The sequence below is a fragment of the Bombina bombina genome, chromosome 4 (genome assembly GCF_027579735.1).
Source record: "Bombina bombina isolate aBomBom1 chromosome 4, aBomBom1.pri, whole genome shotgun sequence".
Classification (NCBI taxonomy): Eukaryota; Metazoa; Chordata; class Amphibia; order Anura; family Bombinatoridae; genus Bombina; species Bombina bombina.
The window spans coordinates 1,118,403,816-1,118,424,506 of NC_069502.1; the positions used below are offsets into that span (position 1 = coordinate 1,118,403,816).

The 20,691-nt window shown below is 37.0% G+C and overlaps 1 protein-coding gene across 1 annotated transcript in view; it reads right to left on the reverse strand.

The window, feature by feature from the left end:
• BATF3 (basic leucine zipper ATF-like transcription factor 3) overlaps positions 1–14,606 on the reverse strand; it is a 74,581-nt gene extending 59,975 nt beyond the window's left edge. The window contains exon 1 of the mRNA XM_053709361.1: positions 14,361–14,606. Coding sequence (XP_053565336.1) covers positions 14,361–14,447 — 87 coding nt within the window. The 5' untranslated portion in view covers positions 14,448–14,606. The remainder of the gene's footprint in view (positions 1–14,360) is intronic.
• Between the last annotated feature and the right edge of the window lie 6,085 nt (positions 14,607–20,691).

The following is a 20,691-nucleotide window of genomic DNA, read 5'->3' on the forward strand; positions in this document are numbered from 1 at the left end:
TCTTGCGGGATAGGAGGAAGACTTTGGAGCCTCTTCTGGACCGGATTATGGATCGCCAACCCCCGCTTGGGTTGGATGAAGATCTTGGAGCCAGGACGGATCGGTGATACCTGGATGGTGAAGACAAGGTAGGAAGATCTTCAGGGGCTTAGTGTTAGGTTTATTTAAGGGGGGTTTGGGTTAGATTAGGGGTATGTGGGTGGTGGGTTGTAATGTTGGGGGGGGGGTATTGTATTTATTCTTTTACAGGCAAAAGAGCTGAAATTCTTGGGGCATGCCCCGCAAAGGGCCCTGTTCAGGGCTGGTAAGGTAAAAGAGCTTGTAACTTTTTTAATTTAGAATAGGGTAGGGAATTTTTTATTTTGGGGGGCTTTGTTATTTTATTAGGGGGCTTAGAGTAGGTGTAATTAGTTTAAAATTGTTGTAATATTTTTCTTATGTTTGTAAATATTTTTTTATTTTCTGTAACTTAGTTCTTTTTTATTTTTTGTACTTTAGCTAGTTTATTTAATTGTATTTATTTGTAGGAATTGTGTTTAATTAATTTATTGATAGTGTAGTGTTAGGTTAATTGTAGGTAATTGTAGGTAGTTTATTTAATTATTTTATTGATAGGGTAGTGTTAGGTTTAATTATAACTTAGGTTAGGATTTATTTTACAGGTAAATTTGTTATTATTTTAACTAGGTAACTATTAAATAGTTCTTAACTATTTAATAGCTATTGTACCTGGTTAAAATAATTACAAAGTTGCCTGTAAAATAAATATTAATCCTAAAATAGCTATAATATAATTATAATTTATATTGTAGCTATATTAGGATTTATTTTACAGGTAAGTATTTAGCTTTAAATAGGAATAAGTTATTTAATAAGAGTTAATTTATTTCGTTAGATAAAAATTATATTTAACTTAGGGGGGTGTTAGTGTTAGGGTTAGACTTAGCTTTAGGGGTTAATCCATTTATTAGAATAGCGGTGAGCTCCGGTCGGCAGATTAGGGGTTAATAATTGAAGTTAGGTGTCGGCGATGTTAGGGAGGGCAGATTAGGGGTTAATACTATTTATGATAGGGTTAGTGAGGCGGATTAGGGGTTAATACATTTATTATAGTAGCGCTCAGGTCCGCTCGGCAGATTAGGGGTTAATAAGTGTAGGCAGGTGTCGGCGACGTTGAGGGGGGCAGATTAGGGGTTAATAAATATAATATAGGGGTCGGCGATGTTAGGGGCAGCAGATTAGGGGTACATAGGGATAACGTAGGTGGCGGCGATTTGCGGTCGGAAGATTAGGGGTTAATTATTTTAAGTAGCTGGCGGCGACGTTGTGGGGGGCAAGTTAGGGTTTAATAAATGTAATACAGGGGTCGGCGGGGTTAGGGGCAGCAGATTAGGGGTACATAAATATAACGTAGGTGGCGGTCGGCAGATTAGGGGTTAAAAATTTTAATCGAGTGGCGGCGGTGTGGGGGGACCTCGGTTTAGGGGTACATAGGTAGTTTATGGGTGTTAGTGTACTTTAGGGTACAGTAGTTAAGAGCTTTATGAACCGGCGTTAGCCAGAAAGCTCTTAACTCCTGCTATTTTCAGGCGGCTGGAATCTTGTCGTTAGAGCTCTAACGCTCACTTCAGAAACGACTCTAAATACCAGCGTTAGAAAGATCCCATTGAAAATATAGGCTACGCAAATGGCGTAGGGGGATCTGCGGTATGGAAAATTCGCGGCTGTAAAGTGAGCGTTAGACCCTTTAATCACTGACTCCAAATACCAGCGGGCGGCCAAAACCAGCGTTAGGAGCCTCTAACGCTGGTTTTGACGGCTACCGCCGAACTCCAAATCTAGGCCCAAGTGTGCTGCCTCTTTCTTTCTCTGTAAACGCTACGGCCTACCTGAGTATTGTTGCTGACCATGTCCATCCCTTTATGACTACAGTGTACCCATCTTCTGATGGCTTCTTCCAGCAGGATAATGCACCATGTCACAAAGCTAAAATCATCTCAAACTGGTTTCTTGAACATGACAATGAGTTCACTGTACTCCAATGGTCTCCACAGTTACCAGATCTCAATCCAATAGAGCAGAGATTTGCATCATGAATGTGCAGCCAACAAATCTGCAGCAACTGTGTGATGCTATCATGTCAATATGGACCAAAATGTCTGAGGAATGTTTCCAACACCTTGTTGAATCTATGCCACGAAGAATTAAGGCAGTTGTGAAGACAAAAATGGGTCCAACCCGGTACTAGCAAGGTGTACCTAATAAAGTGGCCTGTTTCCTGGGCTTTATCAAGATCTTGATAAACCCCAGTTAACGGACTAAACGCGTCAAAGGACCTGATTGGTGCCTTTGAAATACTTTTTACAGTTGAATATTGAGTTATTCGAAGAAGCGGTATAATCACTATTGTTTTATCCCGGATCGCTCACTAACCAATTACAAGGAAGCCTGGAGGTCACGTGACCGGCTATTACACTGACAACACAGACGCCGGAACAGAGACTCCGCGGAGACCACAGAGGTAAAACTGGCTGTAGGAAACAGTCAGAGCTACATCCACAGGATCTCAAATACCAAAATTCAGGACAGTGTCAACACAGACAAGGGAGGTCAAATGCATAAACACCAGCATCTTCATAACAAAATAACCAAGCACCAAATAGCCCTTACACAGGTCTCTTAAAACTTTCTGCCAGAGTCACTTCCGATATTGAGGTTACAAATAAAGCTTCCTTTAAGTTAGGTCACTCTTCCTCTGCTATTTTTAGCGCTACCACAATGCACACTGTGCTATCCTTATCTTCTTTAGACACTGAACAATCCATAGTGCCCCTTACAATTCCAGCAGCGCTAGCACCTACATCCTTCTTAGGGTTGGCTAAAATAAGTACAAGTAAACACCTTGGGGCCTGGCAGCATGATGTTTCTAGCATATATAATTTATTTCCTTTCTCGGAAGTGAACATATTAAAGGGACGTGAAACCCAAAAAAAACAGTTTCATGTCTCAGAAACAGCATACAATTTTAAACAAATTTACAATTTACTTCTATTATCTGATTTGCTTCATTCTCTTGGTATCCTTTGTTGAAGGAGCAGTAAGGCACTACTGAGAGTTAGCTGAAAGCCAATGAAAAAATACAGTCACCAATCAGCAGCTTCTGAGCCTATCTAGGTATACTTTTCAATACCGGTTACAAAGAGAACAAAACAAATTAGATAATAGAAATAAATTGGAAAGTTATAAATGTCATGCTCTTTAGAACTCCAAGGTGTCTCCTTTACATTTTTAGCTCCCTTAACTATATAATAAAGAATTTCATGCAACTCTTGACTTTAACCTTCTGGTCACAAGGCTTGACGTAAAGAAACATATTTTTATGAGCACTATGCAATAGGAGGACAGATTTCTTGTTTGAAAATTGATCCTGTCCAAGGAACATTATAGCATCTGCAAGATTAGGGTGCTGTTGCACACCAAGAACTGTTACTGTCTAACACGCTCTTTGAATTAATTCCCAGGAACTGCTGGTCTGTGAGCTAATCAGCAGCAGCAGTCACAGAACCCTGCAACCCACCTGCAGTGTTTAGCTTGGTAGCTGCAATGCTTATGACTCCTGAACAAAACATTACCTATGTATTTAACCCCTTCAGGACGGACCTATCTGTCTAAGTTTGTGTAGTAAACAAAAGAAAGAAGCACATAATCGTCACTGCGACCACGTGCTTCAAAAATGGAGCTGATTGGCTCCTGGGGGACTGTCTGCGTTTCTAGGCACGTCCCCCAGTTGGATAAATCACCCTTTGTTTCCAGAATGGAGCAGGAAGCTGCAAAAGGCATGGACAGCATCTAGAGGTTAAAGGGGAGTAAATGCATTAAGAATGTAATTTAAAATGTTTAATTTTACATAGTTAAGCAACTTTGAAATATAGTTTAATTATTTAGTTTTTATTAGAGTTGCACACTACAGACTTCTCAAGCTGAACCCTGCTATATATGTGTCCCTGACCTGCTTTAGAACAGCTGAAAAAAAGCACTTCATACTAACAGAATGACTGTGGCTAGCCTTATAGCCAGCAGACTCAAGTCCAGATTTGTTCCTCTACATAATAAGGGGTGGGTGAAGTTTAGCTATTGAAAAACAATAGCAGCAAACCCTATGTAAATTTGTTTTAAAAATGTTTAGCCTTGGCTGATATATTATTCTATAGCAATACAACAGAAATATATTGTAGTTATAAAGGGCTCCGTTTTCCTGTAGTCCCTTTGTAGGGGGAATAAACACATAGGGGTCTATCACAATCATTTAGAAAAAAATGTATCAAGTGATTTTCAACAGAAAATCACCATTAAAGTCTATGGGCTCCATTCATGAAGCAGTGAATGCCGCTTCAGAGGCCAATCATTTTAGGCTCACCTGAAACCGAAGTTAAGAAGCAGTGGTCATAAGACTGCTGCTCCTTAAAGGGACACTGAACCCAATTTTTTTCTTTTGTAATTCAGAAAGAGCATGCAATTTTAAGCAACTTTCTAATTTGCTCCTATTATCAATTTTTCTTCATTCTCTTGCTATCTTTATTTGAAAAAGAAGGCATCTAAGCTTTTTTTTGGTTTCAGTACTCTGGACAGCACTGTTTTATCGGTGGATGAATTTATCCACCAATCAGCAAGGACAACCCAGGTTGTTCACCAAAAATGGGCCGGCATCTAAACTTACATTTGTGCATTTCAAATAAAGATACCAAGAGAATGAAGAAAAATTGATAATAGGAGTAAATTAGAAAGTTGCTTAAAATGTCATATTCAATCTGAATCACAAAATAAAAATTTGGGTACAGTGTCCCTTTAACCTGTCCGCCACCTTTGCTAGAGGCCGATTGACCGACAGTGAGCAGGGGGTGGGGTGGCATTGCACAAGCAATTCAACCAGAAATGCTTGTGCAATGCAGAAATGCTTGTGCAATGTTAAATGCGGACAGTGGCCCCAATTTATCAAGGTCTGTTGGACCTGATCCGACAGTGCAGATCAGGTCCGACAGACCTCGCTGAATACGGCGAGCAATACGCTCGCCATATTCAGCATTGCACCAGCAGCTCACAAGAGCTGCTGGTGCAACGCCGCCCCCTGCAGACTCGCGGCCAATAGGAGCAGGGGGTGTCAATCAACCCGATCGTACTCGATCGGGTTGATTTCGGGCAATGTCTGTCCGCCTGCTCAGAGCAGGCGGACAGGTTATGGAGCAGCGGTCTTTGTGACCGCTGCTTCATAACTGCTGTTTCTGGCGAGCCTGCAGGCTCGCCAGAAACACGGGGCATCAAGCTGCATACGGAGCTTGATTAATATGCCCCAGTGTATGCTGTCTGCATTAAGCGATGTCGTGCGGAGATGATTCGCTATATGATATTGACATATGATAAATCAACCCCTATGGGTCTTTTTGTAGATAAGTTTAAAAAGTTTTTTCTAAGGGATTGTGATCGACCCCATAAAGTTCCTTTTATAAAGTATTTATCTAGCATGGTTTTGTACTGCCAGGACTGGCACAAGGTACAACATGCTGAAACTGAGTCTGAGGAATTGCTTTTTAATGGACTTTTGAAAAGCGCACAAACACATCTAAGTACAGATGAAACAGTCTCTTTATTTGTAGCCCTACGCTAGTAGGCTGCAACTTACAAGATAAAACGATACAACGGCACATCAGTACAGAGTGAGCAGATGTCGGCAAAACACCAGATTACCCGTGCACGTTCACCTCCGCCCTCCGTCTAAGCGATTCGTCCGGTCATCAAGGTTTCAGTGACAGGTGAGTTTCCTTCCTCTTAACTTGGGTGCCGCCAGCAATCATACATAATTAAAGGGACATTCCAGTCAAAATTTAAATGCACATAGATGAATTACATCTATGGATAGAAACATATTTGCAATATACATGTGTTCGCAAAAATTCTTCTAGTAAAAGTTATTACTGTTTTAGTGTTAATATTTTCCATTGCACGTGCATGTGAAACATAGCTAGATATACTCAGTGCACCGGCATTGTAAAAACTGCAGCTGCCCAGAGCATCAGTGGGGCTTGTATCATGTCATCAATTAACAAAATAAGTCATTACCAGACGTTACAAGCACCTTAGGCTCTCTGAGCAAGTGCTGTGTTTAAAATGCTGGTGCACGGCGCATACCTAAATACACTTTTGAAACATTCATAGCTTTTATTAGAAGCATTTTTGCTAATACATATATATTACAAACATGCTTCTATTCAAAATTAAAATGCATCTATGGAGATTTCGATTTTTGTCCCTTTAAAAAAAGCAAAAAAGCAATTAATTCCTCGGCTCCACTCTCTCTGTGATAACATCAGATGTGGGAGCCTCCCTGGAAATTGTGTGAAGTTTTCAAACAACTTTTGTAATCTGGCGTTTTGCCGACATCTGCTCACTCTGTACTGATGTGCCTGTCGTATCGTTTTATCTTGTAAGTTGCAGCCTACTAGCGTAGGGCTACAAATAAAGAGACTATTTTATCTGCACTTAGATGCGTTTGTGCGCTTTTCCTGTTCTTTGTTTTTTCAGTGTTTGTGTTGAATGCTCCTTTACGAAAAGCTGCAGAAATATCTTAAGTCGAGAAGGGGAAAACAGAACTGGTTTACGACTTCAATCTCAGGAACCGTAATAAGGACTTTACTGTTTTTCCTCTTTATTTTCTTGTATTCTATCACCATTTGTTTTTAATTGGTTAAAGCCTTGCTACACTAGTTTACACCTGATTGCACTAATATCAGTATAGATCATTGTATGTGTATTACTGATTTATGCAGTAGAATTTTAGTAATATATAATAGTTTATCCTCTACAGGAGGCAGCACTCAGCACTTTACTGTTTTTTGTATCTTTTATTTGTTACATTAAAACTTTTACACAAAAAACAAACAAATAAAAAACAGGAAATTTGTTTAGGGATTGTGACAGATTTTTCTGTTATTTGGGACTGTCCCTGCCAAGAGCTAGACAGATGTTATCACTTGAACACCAGTGATACTAAGAAGGTAGCAGATCACAGGAGCATCAGACAAGACAGAGAAAAGACAGTTGTTATTAAGAAAAAAGAGGGCAGTTAGCGAAGCAATGTGTCACTGAGTTTCCCTGAAATGATCCCTATCTGTTTATGACTCACTGAATTACTCTTCTTCCACGTACTTATTGCGTTTAACCTATCAGAGGGTTTTACTCTATAAGGGTTAAGTAGAAAATGAAACACAATAACTGCTAGTTTATGCAGTTTTATATCACTCTTGTCTGCATTTTGTTAGAAATAAAAGTGCTAGAAAGTCATATTTACAGCTGTTTTATAGGAGTTGGTAACTGAGTTACGTGAATTAATTTCTTTAGAATTTAGCAGTTGTATTGTCACACTCACTGCCTGCAAATGTAGGGTGACCATATTGCTGCTTTAAAAAGGGACACATATGAAAAATGCATATGTCAGGGCGGTTTTCAGGGCTATTTAAAGAAATGTTTTGTATAAGAACCCTGACATATGTATTTTTCATATGTGTCCCTTTTTAAAGCGGCAATATAGTCACCCTATGCAAATGTTAAATTCCAAGATGGCGCAAACCAGTATAAGCCCCAGTTTCAAACTTTTTTTAAATACAGGACATACTATATCACAGGTACTTTTTAAGTAATTGAACACATTTAGAAACCTAGAATGGATGGCAACAGGGAACTAATAGCAAAAAGAGGAAGACCTTTTGGCTATACAAATAAGATATTATTGAGAAATTAAATGGGTAGTGTTCCTTTAAGGATGCAGTATAATACATTTCTGTAACAGTGAGTGGATTGGTACATCTGGGGTTAATTATCAGCCTCATTGTGATTTCAGCTCTGTATATAATATGATTTTAAAAGTTTATGCAGCATGATGGGAAATTGTTTGTTTCATAATAAAGATATGAATTTTTGTGCTGCTGTTTGTTGGATATTTTTTATTTATGCTTTGTATAACGATGTTGAGCTTTACCAACTGGTTTCTGTAATGGGGTAAAATAAGAGATCAGTTTTGAAGTGAGCTACAGATACAGAAGGACAACAAGGACATGGTAAATAGTAACTTTGTTACTGTAGCTGTACCCAATAGGTCAATGTCCTTTAAACTCCAAATAGTGCTTTGCAATGACTATCAAAAGGGCACTATCGCTCAGGCAGATGTGAGATTGCTCAGTTGGTTGAACTGTACCTGTTCAAACCTCAGAGTCACAGGTTCAAATCCTCACTTATATCATTTCATGTCTTTATATATTGCCAGTCTCTGAATCTACAATTCATGTGGGTTTTTGAATCATTGATGATCGTGCTCCCTTACCATATGAAGCCAGATAGCAGCTCGTTACAGAGAGTGACACTGTATGCACAATCATTTGTTGTTGCCAAGTGGGAGGAGGGAAGAATGGAAGCGGGTGGGCAGCCCAGCGAAGAGGGGGGGAGGGAGGGGCGGAGTTCCCTACACTTTGGCAACAGTAGTAGGCAGGGGAGAAGGAGAGGCTCCCCTACACTACAGGAAATAAAATAAATAATAAACATAAAATATAAGAATAAAAATAAAATCATTTGTTACTGGCAGACTGGCTGCCAGTAACAAATATGGCGGAGAGCAGTGGGAGGGGGGAGGGTTAAAGAACATTTTTGGGGTGATCAGGGAGGTGGGATCTACACTACATAAATAAAACTTTAAATGATTTAAAAATCAAATAAATAAGTTAAAGTTTTAATCTGCACACTGATGTGATTTTCAGAAGTGGGGTATGCAGCTGCAATAAGACGCTTTCTAATTTCATAGTAAAGTTAAAAAAAACAAGGGCTTTATTTGTGTTTAAATGGAGTGATAGCAAAAATGCTAAAATTTCTCTGGTACTTTGGGTAAGTTTTTTTTCTGAAATTTTCAATAGTGAAGGTGTTAAATGTTAAAGGAACAGTCTACCATAGAATTGTTATTGTTTTAAAAGATAGATAATCCCTTTATTATTACCCATTCCCCAGTTTTGCATAACCAACACAGTTATATTAATATACTATTTACCTCTGTGGTTATCTTGTATCTAAGAACCTTCTTCCAGCCCCTGATCACATGACTGTGACTGTTTATTATCTATTGTCTTAAATTTAGCATTGTTTTGTGCTTAATCTTAAATGACTGAAATGAATGAAATTTGCATAATCAACAAATGCAAGATAACAAGACAATACAATAGCATTTACTCTGAATTTCAAATGAGTAGTAGATTTTTTTCTAATACATTTCAAAGTTACGTATATTTCCACTCCCCCTGTACCATGTGATAGCAATCAGCCAATCACAAATGCATATACGTATAGTCTGTGAATTCTTGCACATGCTCAGTAGGAGCTGGTAACTCAAAAAAGTGTAAATATAAAAGACTGTGCACATTTTTTTTAATGGAAGTAAATTGGAAAGTTGTTTAAAATTACATGCTGTATCTGAATCATGAAAATTTAATAAAACATCAGTGTCCCTTTAAATAACCCCCCTGTGCCTGAACACAGTGTTATCTATATGGCCCACGTGTAATTTCTGTCTCTTTGTGTTGAAAAGAGATTTAAAAAGCATGTGATAAGAGGCAGCCCTCAAAGGCTTAGAAATTAGCATATGAGCCTACCTATTTTTAGTTTAAACTAAGAATACCAAGAGAAAAAAGCAAATTTGATGATAAAAGTAAATTGGAAAGTTGATTAAAATTAAAAGTCCTATCTGAATAATGAAAGTTTAATTTATACTAGACTGTCCCTTTAAATAGTAACATTTTTGCAAAACTGCTTCTTGTAAAAGATTTTAGTTTTTCAGCGGCAAATTCACATACGCTGCAAGTGACTGTGCACCAGTGTTCAGACACCGCACCTTCTCTGAGAGTCAGCAGTGGCTGGTATGACACAAATTAAGTCTTCATTGACGTAATACACACCTCCGCCAGCTCTCTGAACAGGCATGGTATTTAAATACTTATCCTCTAGTCACACATAGCATATGTGCATATGCTGCTGAAACAGTCATGACTTTTACTATAAATAATTTGTGCTAATTGAAGTATATTGCAAAATGCTTCTATTAAAAATTGAAATACATCAATGCACATTTCAATTTTGATCTTTCAATCCATTTATATATTTTTAGCTTCTATGTTGTTTTTGCCAAAAATAGAAAAAGGATGTGTCTTAGGACAAAAAATGTTTCCACTGTCTGGTTTTAATGGCTTAACCCTTCCCAAATACAGTACATACAAAGCAGTTTACCTCACTGTTTAACAAATGCTTATGTAAAAATTTAACCAACCGTCATAAGCATTTTACCACTTTCTCAGGAAATTCAAAGTCGCTCATCTTAACATGGCTCGTCAAAAATTATTAGAGTGTACTACATGTGGTTTTTCTGGGTTACGGATATAAGAACACAAAGCAGATGCTACCGTATTGTGGAAAATGTAACATTTATAGATACTATAGAGGGTTAGGCAGACACACACACTTCATATTTCCCTAATTCCTTTCATATTTGGTTTATCTAACCTAAAAGATATATTGATGACATAATGAACTATAATATTACTGATCTGTGCTAAATCTAGTAGATATTTCTGTTCATGAGATGGTAAAATAATTTTAATCTTTTTTAATCTTTATACCTGTATTGCATTAGAACTATTAATAGGACATTCTTTAAACTGTATTACAACTGATATATATACAACTGATCTATAAATAATATACATTTACTCATTTTAATTTGTGATAGCTATTTTAAAATCATGTTTTAAGGATTTTGGATTCCATATAATTTGTTTTTCACCAAAACATGTTTGTAAAATTCCAGTAGGGAGAAATGTAGACAGACACTTGACAAAAGTGTGGCATAATACCTCAAACACTGCATGCAAATACATTAAAATGATTCACTTATAGTCAGAAAATACAAGCAAATTTTTATGGAACCATAAAATCTCATACGCGGCTAACTAATCATCTATATAACAATGGCTATAACACCCAATAATCTAAAACAGTGCATATCATATAATTTATTGGATATATGTATAAACAAATAAGCCTGTGCACAGCAGAGATGAAATTCCATTTCATATAAAAACCTTATAAACTGTTTGTTGTTTTCATTCAAATGTTACAAGAATAGTCTACAAGGATTGTTGTAAGTAGAATCTATCATAAGTTTGTTGAAGGTACATGGAGCTGTATAACAATGCCAAGGAGATGGTAGTATTATATGCAATTGTGAGACTATTTCAATGTTTAGCATTTAGCCTTGAGTCTAGAGTACCACACATGGTGACACAAACGGATTCATTATAAAGACAATCTCTGATCTACTTCTATCCTCTGCCATCCTTAGCACTTCCTACACTCTGCTGCGAGACTTATTCCATGTTTCCCTTCTCTCTGGAACACTCTACCTTGCTCCATCAGACTATTTTATATATAACTATTTTTAAGTATCTCTGAGGGTTTACATAGAAACAGCAAATTAAAGGGACATGCCACCCACATTTTTTCTTTTATGATTTAGAAAGAGAATGCAATTTTAAACATCTTTATAATTTACTTATATTATCTAGTTTGTTTTATTCTCTTGATATTCTTTGATGAAAAGCATATCTAGATATGCTCACTAGCTGCTGATTGGTTGCTGCACATAGAAGCATCATGTGATTGGCTCACCATGTGCATTGCTTTTTCTTCAAATAAGGATATTTAAAAAATGAAGCAAAATAAATAATGGAAGTAAATTGTAATGTTGTTTAAATTTCTATTCTCTATCTGAATCATGAAAGAAAGATTTTGGGTTTAGTGGCCCTTTAAGCCACTGGTTTTGCAAAGCATTTTTGATATATACAGTTCAAAAGAATTAAATATTAATGATGTGCTTTTATATATATATATATATATATATATATATATATATATATATATATATATATATATATATATATATATATATATATTAAATAGTATTTCCCAATTATTTGTACGTTAACTATTCTTTTGTCCCTTGAGATCAAAATTAACCAATTAAAAAGAGTGTAATATCTCACAAGTCTAGCTTAAAGGGACAGTCTACACCAGAATTGTTATTGTTTTAAAAGATAGATAATCCCTTTATTACCCATTCCCCAGTTTTGCATAACCAACACAGTTATAATAATATACTTTTAACCTCTGTGATTATCTTGTATCTAAGCCTCTGCAAACTGCCCCTTTATTTCAGTTCTTTTGACAGACTTGCAGTTTAGCCAATCAGTGCCTGCTCCCAGATAACTTCACATGCACGAGCACAGTATTATCTATATGAAATACATGAACTAACACCCTCTAGTGGTGAAAAACTGTTAAAACGCATTCTGAAAAGAGGTGGCCTTCAAGGTCTAAGAAATTAGCATATGAACCTCCTAGGTTAAGCTTTCAACTAAGAATACCAAGAGAACAAAGCAAAATTGGTGATAAAAGTAAATTGGAAAATTGTTTAAAATTACATGCTCTATCTGAATCATGAAAGTTTTTTTTTGGCCTAGACTGTCCCTTTAATGTAATAGAATCCCGTTTACAACAAAACAAAAACTTTCTCCTGAAGTCAGTCATACAATCAAAGAGATTTAAACTGCCTCATTTATAAAAGATTTATTTGTTTTGATGTTTCTAGAGACGCGAACCTTTATTTTATAAATGTATTTGGCTAGAATTGCTTTTTCTGTACAAGGAAAGGGGTAACCTTTTTAAATATCTGTTTTGCCTGTGGTATCCACACCTCTGTAAATGTGTTTGCATTAAAAAAGCAGAAGAAATTACACTTCCAGTGGGAGGAAAGCGTGATTATTAATGACATGTTCATTTTTAATTGCTCTCTTTATTTGGTTTGGTATACAAGCAGAGATAAGAGAAGGATGCAATCATGTGTACAAAAGTTATAAGATACCTGTTTCTGATTTCCCTGCAAGCTCGGGGCATTTTAATGGTTTTGGTGTCAGGAGCAATTTCCTATACATTTTATACTCTGCTGCTGGTATAATAGGTAATTAAGGGGAAATCAGTTTTACAGTGCATTGTCTGTTTAAAAAGAACATTAAACAAATAAATTATGTGAAACTAAATATTTAGTGTAAGATAAACATCTTTAACCAATGGTGTTAGTTTATAATTTACCACCTAGGCTAATTCTCTGTCACACTCCAAACAGGTGTCATTGCACTGCAGTGATGGCACAAAAGCACATTCACATTAAATGGTTGAGTATGACTAGATTTAAAATAGTTTTCCATAGAATTATTTACTGGATATTGTTAAAAGAAAATGTGATGTAAAATATTCAATCTTGTAAATGAAAGCAACAAATAAGTATATTAAAATTTGTTTTGTTTAAAAAGAAAATATTTACATTTGAATCCAAATTAAATACAATTTGAGACTAATACCCACCTAGGTATATATTGTTCATTGACTGATGGGGTAATTCCCACAGTATTAGTTGACATGTACAAGCCTCCAGAAGTGTTACAAAAAAGGTTTATTCTGCACAGAAATATTGAATACAATTTCTACATATTGCACTACCAAAGAACATGTGTGTGTGTTTTTCATTGTTTAAAAAAAAAAAATATATATATATATATATATATATATATATATATATATATATATAGACACTACTATAAATAAGAATATGCACAGATATTGAAATAAATCCAGTATAAAACCTTTTAAAAACATACTTAGAAGCTCCCAATTTAGCAATGTTAATGAGGTTAGGCTGGGATACCCACTGCAATGGGCTGAGAAAGCAGGAAGATCAGACCACCCCTTCCCTGCATATGAAAAGACCCTTTACACAAACAGGAGCAAGCAGGAGTCTGTAGACATCAGTATATATCTAAAACTTTGGGGCTTGGTTAGGAATCTGAAATTCAGCACAATTTTATGTAAAAATAAGCAAAACTATACATTTTTACAAACCCCCCCCCCCCCCCCCATGAGCTATATAAATAGATAATCTACAAAACATTTATGCAAAGAAAAATCTAGTGTCCCTTTTAGGAGCACAACATTTCTTATTCACATTCTTTACCTCCTTAGTATATATATATATATATATATATATATATATACCTGTGTATGTATATATTATATATATATATATATATACACACACACACACACACATATATATATATATATATAAATGAATGATGGGACTACCATACATCTTATTAGTAGTAGTAGTATCATATTTTGTCTTTCCAAAATGTAATAATACTGAGTGTATATAGTTACTGCACCTGGGACAGCACATCTGCTTCTGATCCGGAGGTGCTTGGGGCGCTTCTGTGGAATGTACTGCTGGTTGAAGGTGACCTGTCTGACATGTTGCCTCTTCTGGTGATTAAAAACAAGGCATCCACATGGGACAACACCAGGAATTCCAAGGAAATCTCCAGTAAATTTTGAAAGAGCAGAGATGTAGCACACTGAATGGGATCCAGTGGCTACTGACCGATGGGCTCGTTGGATGTCTGACTGCAGGACCCAGATGCCAAGCTACCTTCTGAGATAAGAATGCAGCTTCTAAACGACAGGATCCACAAGGAGAGCAATGCAGTTGCTATACGGATAAGGAAGTCACTGCTATACAAAACCAAAAGTGAATGTAAACTGTGAGATAAAGTTATTTGCTATCAGCAGCTAAAACTGAGCTGGTGATATTTGATTAAAACGGCTTCCCTGAGTCTGTGAGGGAGCTTGTGATCTACAGGGTATCTTTTTACTGTTCCAAAATATATTTGAAAAAAAAGAAAGAAAGTAAGTAAGAAAGAAAAACCCCTTTGCTGTTACCCGGGGTGGAACCTGCCTGCACTATGGAGCAGGATGTGGTGTGGCCCCCAATAACGTTCTCTGGTAGACAGACTCTCTTATGCTCTCGTCTCCCCAGGCTCAGGTGTTATGAAAAGTTCTCGTGTATCAGTCTATATATGCGGCTTATGCTTCTTGGAATGGTCCCTACAGCTCATTTCAAATAAGTCACGTGGAAAGTCTTTGAAACTTAGGAGGAAACTTGCAGAAAAAAACCACAAATGTATATTTCTGTTGACTAGGGAACTGAGACCATAAACTGTCTGCAATCATTCGTAGGAGATAAAATAAAACTAGCTCACCCATGGTAGTGAATGATTTATATCTTCATAAATAAAGTGTTGCTATTAACATTTTAATATTAAGTTGTAATTAATTTATTCATTCTTACTATTTATATGTTTTACCTGTGGGATGGAAGATAACTAGCAGCTAGTAAACAAGTCATAGTCATTATTAGGCTGCTCAATAATTTTCAAACATAACTGAAAAAACTCACTATCATTAATATATCACTTTCCTCATCTCCTAACCCAATTAAAATTTTCCCAATTTTGATTGAAAACATAATGGAGGAAGCATGAGGTTTAAAGGGGCAGTCTACACACAAGAATGTATTGTTTTAAAAGATAGAAAATATTTTTATTATGCATTCCCCAGTTTTGCAAAACCAACACTGTTATATTAATATACTTTTTACCTCTGTGATTACCTTGTAGCTAAGCCTCTGCAGATTGTCAGTGCTATGTACAAACTTGCATTTTAGCCAATTAGTGCTGCTTCATAAAGGCGTTATTTATCTTTTTAAACAAAAAAATATCAATTAGACTGTCCCTTGAAGGAGAGAAATTCAAACAAGGTGCATTTAAAGCCAGAAATTATGTTGCTTTTTTATATTTTAGTTATTTAAATAACACAAACACACACACATATTCATACATGCAAACAATTACTAATACATATACAACCATACTCATACATACACACATACTCATACATGCACACACACAATTACTAATACATATACACCCATACTCATACATACACACCAGTGATGTGCGGTGACTTCAGAGGCTGGTGAGGCAGTGGCTAGGAATCGGATAAGCCTTCATTCTTTAGATATCCTTTGTTGAAGAAATAGCAATGCACATGGGCGAGCCAATCACATGAGGAATCTATATGCAGCCACCAATCAGTATCTACTGAGCATATTTAGATATGATTTTCAACAAAGGATATATGATTTTCTTCATTCTTTTGATATCCTTTGTTGAAAATCATATCTAAATATGCTCAGTAGCTACTGAGCATATTTAGATATGATTTTTCAACAAAGGATATCAAAAGAATGAAGAAAACCAGATATTAGATGTAAATTGGAAAGTTATTTAAAATTGCATGCTCTTTCTAAATCATGAAAGAAAACATATGGGTTTCATCTCCCTTTAAATGGTGTCTTGGCAAACTGGTCAACTTAGTAAACATCTAAAGGATTGTAACAGAAACTCTTGCCAGATAACAAAATGCTTGCTCTGATTATGAGATCTAGAAATCCAGGCCCATTAAAATATGTTTAAAACATATTTTTTACTTTAATGCTGCAAATTATGCTTATAGATTCCTTCATTATTCTGTAAATTTAAAAATGTTGGACTACATTAACAGCACTCATGGGATTAACTAAAAAATGAAGAGGTCTCAAAATTGCAAATATACCTTGAATATGTGTGGGAACAAGGTGACCTTATTAACACTATATGAAAGGGGGGGGGGGAATAAATTAAAACATAACTTAGTATGCAGATAAAGATTAAAACTGGAATCACTTTAGTAAAAACACACTTAGGATTTCTCATTGTTAGGTATGTACTGTTGCATAGTAAAGGTAATAGTGTGCTTTAGGTGCTTGCTTGGTTAATCACATAAAACTGACGTATTGCCATTTGGGTATAGCAATTTAATGTAAATAACCTTTATAAATAACCTGAGAATGTCTAAATAGCAGAAATGTCAATGTCAATTCTGCTATTTAGACATTCTCAGGTTATTTATATAGGTTATTTACATTAACTTGCTATACCCAAATGGCAATACGTCAGTTTTATGTGATTTAACCAAGCACCTAAAGCTAGCACACTATTACCTTTACTATGCAACAGTACATACCTAATGAGAATTCCTAAGTGTGTTTTTAATAAAGTGATTCCAGTTTTAATCTTTATCTGCATATTAAAATTTATGTTTTAATTTATTTCCCCCCCTTCATATAGTGTTAATAAAGTCACCTTGTTCCCACACATATTCAAGGCTTCAAGCAGCAGGTATATTTGCAATGCAATTTTGAGAATTGAGACCTCATTTTTTACTTATTCCCATGTGGCAGACAAGACAGTGCTCAGAGTGCTGTTTATAGTAACGTGACGCAGTGGGCAGTGGGCACTGCAGTAGCAGTTGGGCACGAAACTTGTCAGTGTCAAATGTTCTGTTGATCTGTGATCGGATTCGGATGTCATGTATTGTCCCTCTAATTTATATAATAAAAAACACTCACTTCACCTAAGCAGACTGTTGCTAGCACTGACCACTGGAGTCTGTCACCACCACTCAAGCACCACTCACTGACTGTGTGACTGTGTTGACCCCGACACGTCTATGGCTGCTTCTGTTCTGTACTATTATTGCACAATGAATCAATCACATTCACAGATACCATTCAGTTTGTCAGGGTCCGTCCAGCAGATTTAAGTAAATATTTCTGTGCCATTTTTAATTTATAGCCAGGGCCGGACTGGGACCAAAAATAGGCCCGGGCATTTTAAGGCAAAACAGCCCACTCCTCCCCCATGTTTAATTTAAACGCCCACATACACACACTCAAATGCACACACACCACACATATAAACACGTACATGCATGCACATTACACATATAAACACACACCACGCATACATATACTCATAGACAAGCACAGCACACATACTTACATATGCGCATACACCACACATACACGCACGCATACAACACATACACACACACACACACTCATGTGCATGCAAACCACACATACACCCAGATACGCACACAACACACACACTCATATGCATTAATACTATATATATATATATATATATATATATATATATATATATATATATATATATATATATATATACACAAGTTACATCAGATATACATAAGACACAGAGGACCCAGAGGTCACTTGAAACATGGTTGTAAGTATATATTTTAAAACCTGTGTCCCAAAACTATTACATCTAAAAATCAACAGCTGCTTTCTACAGTAGACATTTAACATTTTGCTCTCAGCTTTTTTAAAGTTTATATAGTAGATTTAATTTTTTTTCCAGGGGTACAAATTCATTACCTTCAATGCATTTTTTTAATAATAAAAAAAAAGACCTATTTGAAATATTAATAATTAGTCCTACAGCAACATAATAAAATAAAACCTGTAGGCAAATAGCCTCACTGTACTTTACACTTTTGAAAACAAGGGGTTAAAAAAACAAAACAATGATATAAAATGTCTGCCCTCTGTTATCAGGGGTCACAGCATGCATAGATTACACACAGGGAAGCTGTAAAAAGCAAACATCTGACCTGACAAGCTGCACTTATTTATTTGTACACAAAAAGTGAACAGTGCTCAAGATTGTCTCTTACCTATGTAGAGGGGTCAATTTAAATTGTATTAAATCACAAGTGACAGCTCTTCTATTGCCGGCATCTGCTACACTGCTCTGCTCAGCCCACCTTCTTCTCCTTGTCTCCACAGAAGCCTGTGCATCGGCATGGAGGTAATAAACTCTGCTATGACATTTTTAGCTGTTCTCCTTCTCGGCATGCCATCAATTAACCAACTTGCAAACTGCAAAGTAACTTTAGCTATGTAATGTCTGTGCACCTCTCTGCTTTACGCGTCTGGAGGCTTTGATTTTCTGCAGATGCCATTAGGTGTAAATGCTGAAACAGCTTGCCAGCTAACGTGATTCTTGCTCCTCTGGTCCTAACCATATGCAGCAGAGTGCGGAGGCCTCAAAGGACCAGCCTGGTTAGCTCTCTTGCCCCCAATGCCCTGGATTACAAATTTACAACAATAAAAAAAAAACTTATAAAAAAAGAAAAGTAAGAGAGAGCTCCCAAGTCACTGCGCTCCCCACTGCAGCACCTCAGCAAAAAACAGCTCAGTCTGTCCCCGCTTGGAAACGGCCCTTGTCACATTGAAATTTGAAAGCACCCAGTATGTGCTCTAATAGTGGGCGGGGCTCTGGTAACTGGCAGCCCACCGGGCAAATGCCCGGCAATGCATGCCCTATGCCATGGTCAGTCGGGGCCTGTTTATAGCGATCTGGCTGATGGCTCTCAGATTTATTAGATGACTTAGGTTGTTGTGTAATGTGTATGTATTATTTGTATTAATTAAATAAACATTCCAACGGCAGTCGGCACCTACCTCTGGCGCTCCTCCGGCTCCTAGTCCTCCTGTCCTGAGTGACGTCCTGTCTAGGTCCTGCGCCCCTGACTCCACTCCTGTCTCAGTATCACTCACAGTCGGCCAGGGCCCGGGTCACGCCGTCAACACAACACAGCAGAGTGCAGCACTTCGAGCGATCGACTGACACCCACCACGTCTGACTCTAGTCTGCGCTGTCTCTGAGTGCCGGGCGGGAATGAAATAGATCCTTCCGCGTGCGGTCACGCGGAAGGATCTATTTCATTCCCGCCCGGCACTCAGAGACAGCCAGCCCCAGTCAGATTCAGACGAGTTCTGAATTCTGAATCTGATTGGCTGAGACTAGTGAGACTGAGAGCCGGCCAGGACGGAGGCTAGCCTCCTGTGGAAGCGTATGGGGCGCATTGGAGAGCACTGCATTAGCACCTTTTCTCCTCTTGGTGGCAGTCTCTCAGCGTCCCATACACTTCCACAGTAGTCAATACATTCATATAGCGCAATGCAAGGACAGCCGGCTGTCCTTGTTTTGCGCAATATGAATGTATTGATGTAATAAGTATATTACGGTCGGTTTTAATAATTTACAGTGAGTGTTGACAAAAACAGAATCCTGATTTTGGTGGAGGGGTGGGGGGGTAGGATGGGTCACCTTATTTTATAAAAAAAAAAAAATATGAAAAAAAAAAAATCTAATTTTTTTATTTTTTAATTTTAAATAAAGGCTGTAATTACATAGATTGGCCAGGGGAGGCGCTGCCTCACCTGCCTCCTGTGACTGCACGTCACTGATACACACATACTCATACATGCACACACACAATTACTAATACATATACACCCATACTCACACATACACACTCATACATGCACACACACAATTACTAATACCTATACACACCCATACATACACACTCATACATGCACACACACAATTACTAATACATATACACCCATACTCATACATATACACACATACTCATACATGCACACACACAATTACTAATACATATACACCCATACTGATACATACACACTCATACATGCACACACACAATTACTAATACATATACACCCATACTGATACATACACACTCATACATGCACACACACAATTACTAATACATATACACCCATACTCACACATACACACTCATACATGCACACACACAATTACTAATACCTATACACACCAATACATACACACTCATACATGCACACACACAATTACTAATACATATACACCCATACTCATACATATACACACATACTCATACATGCACACACAC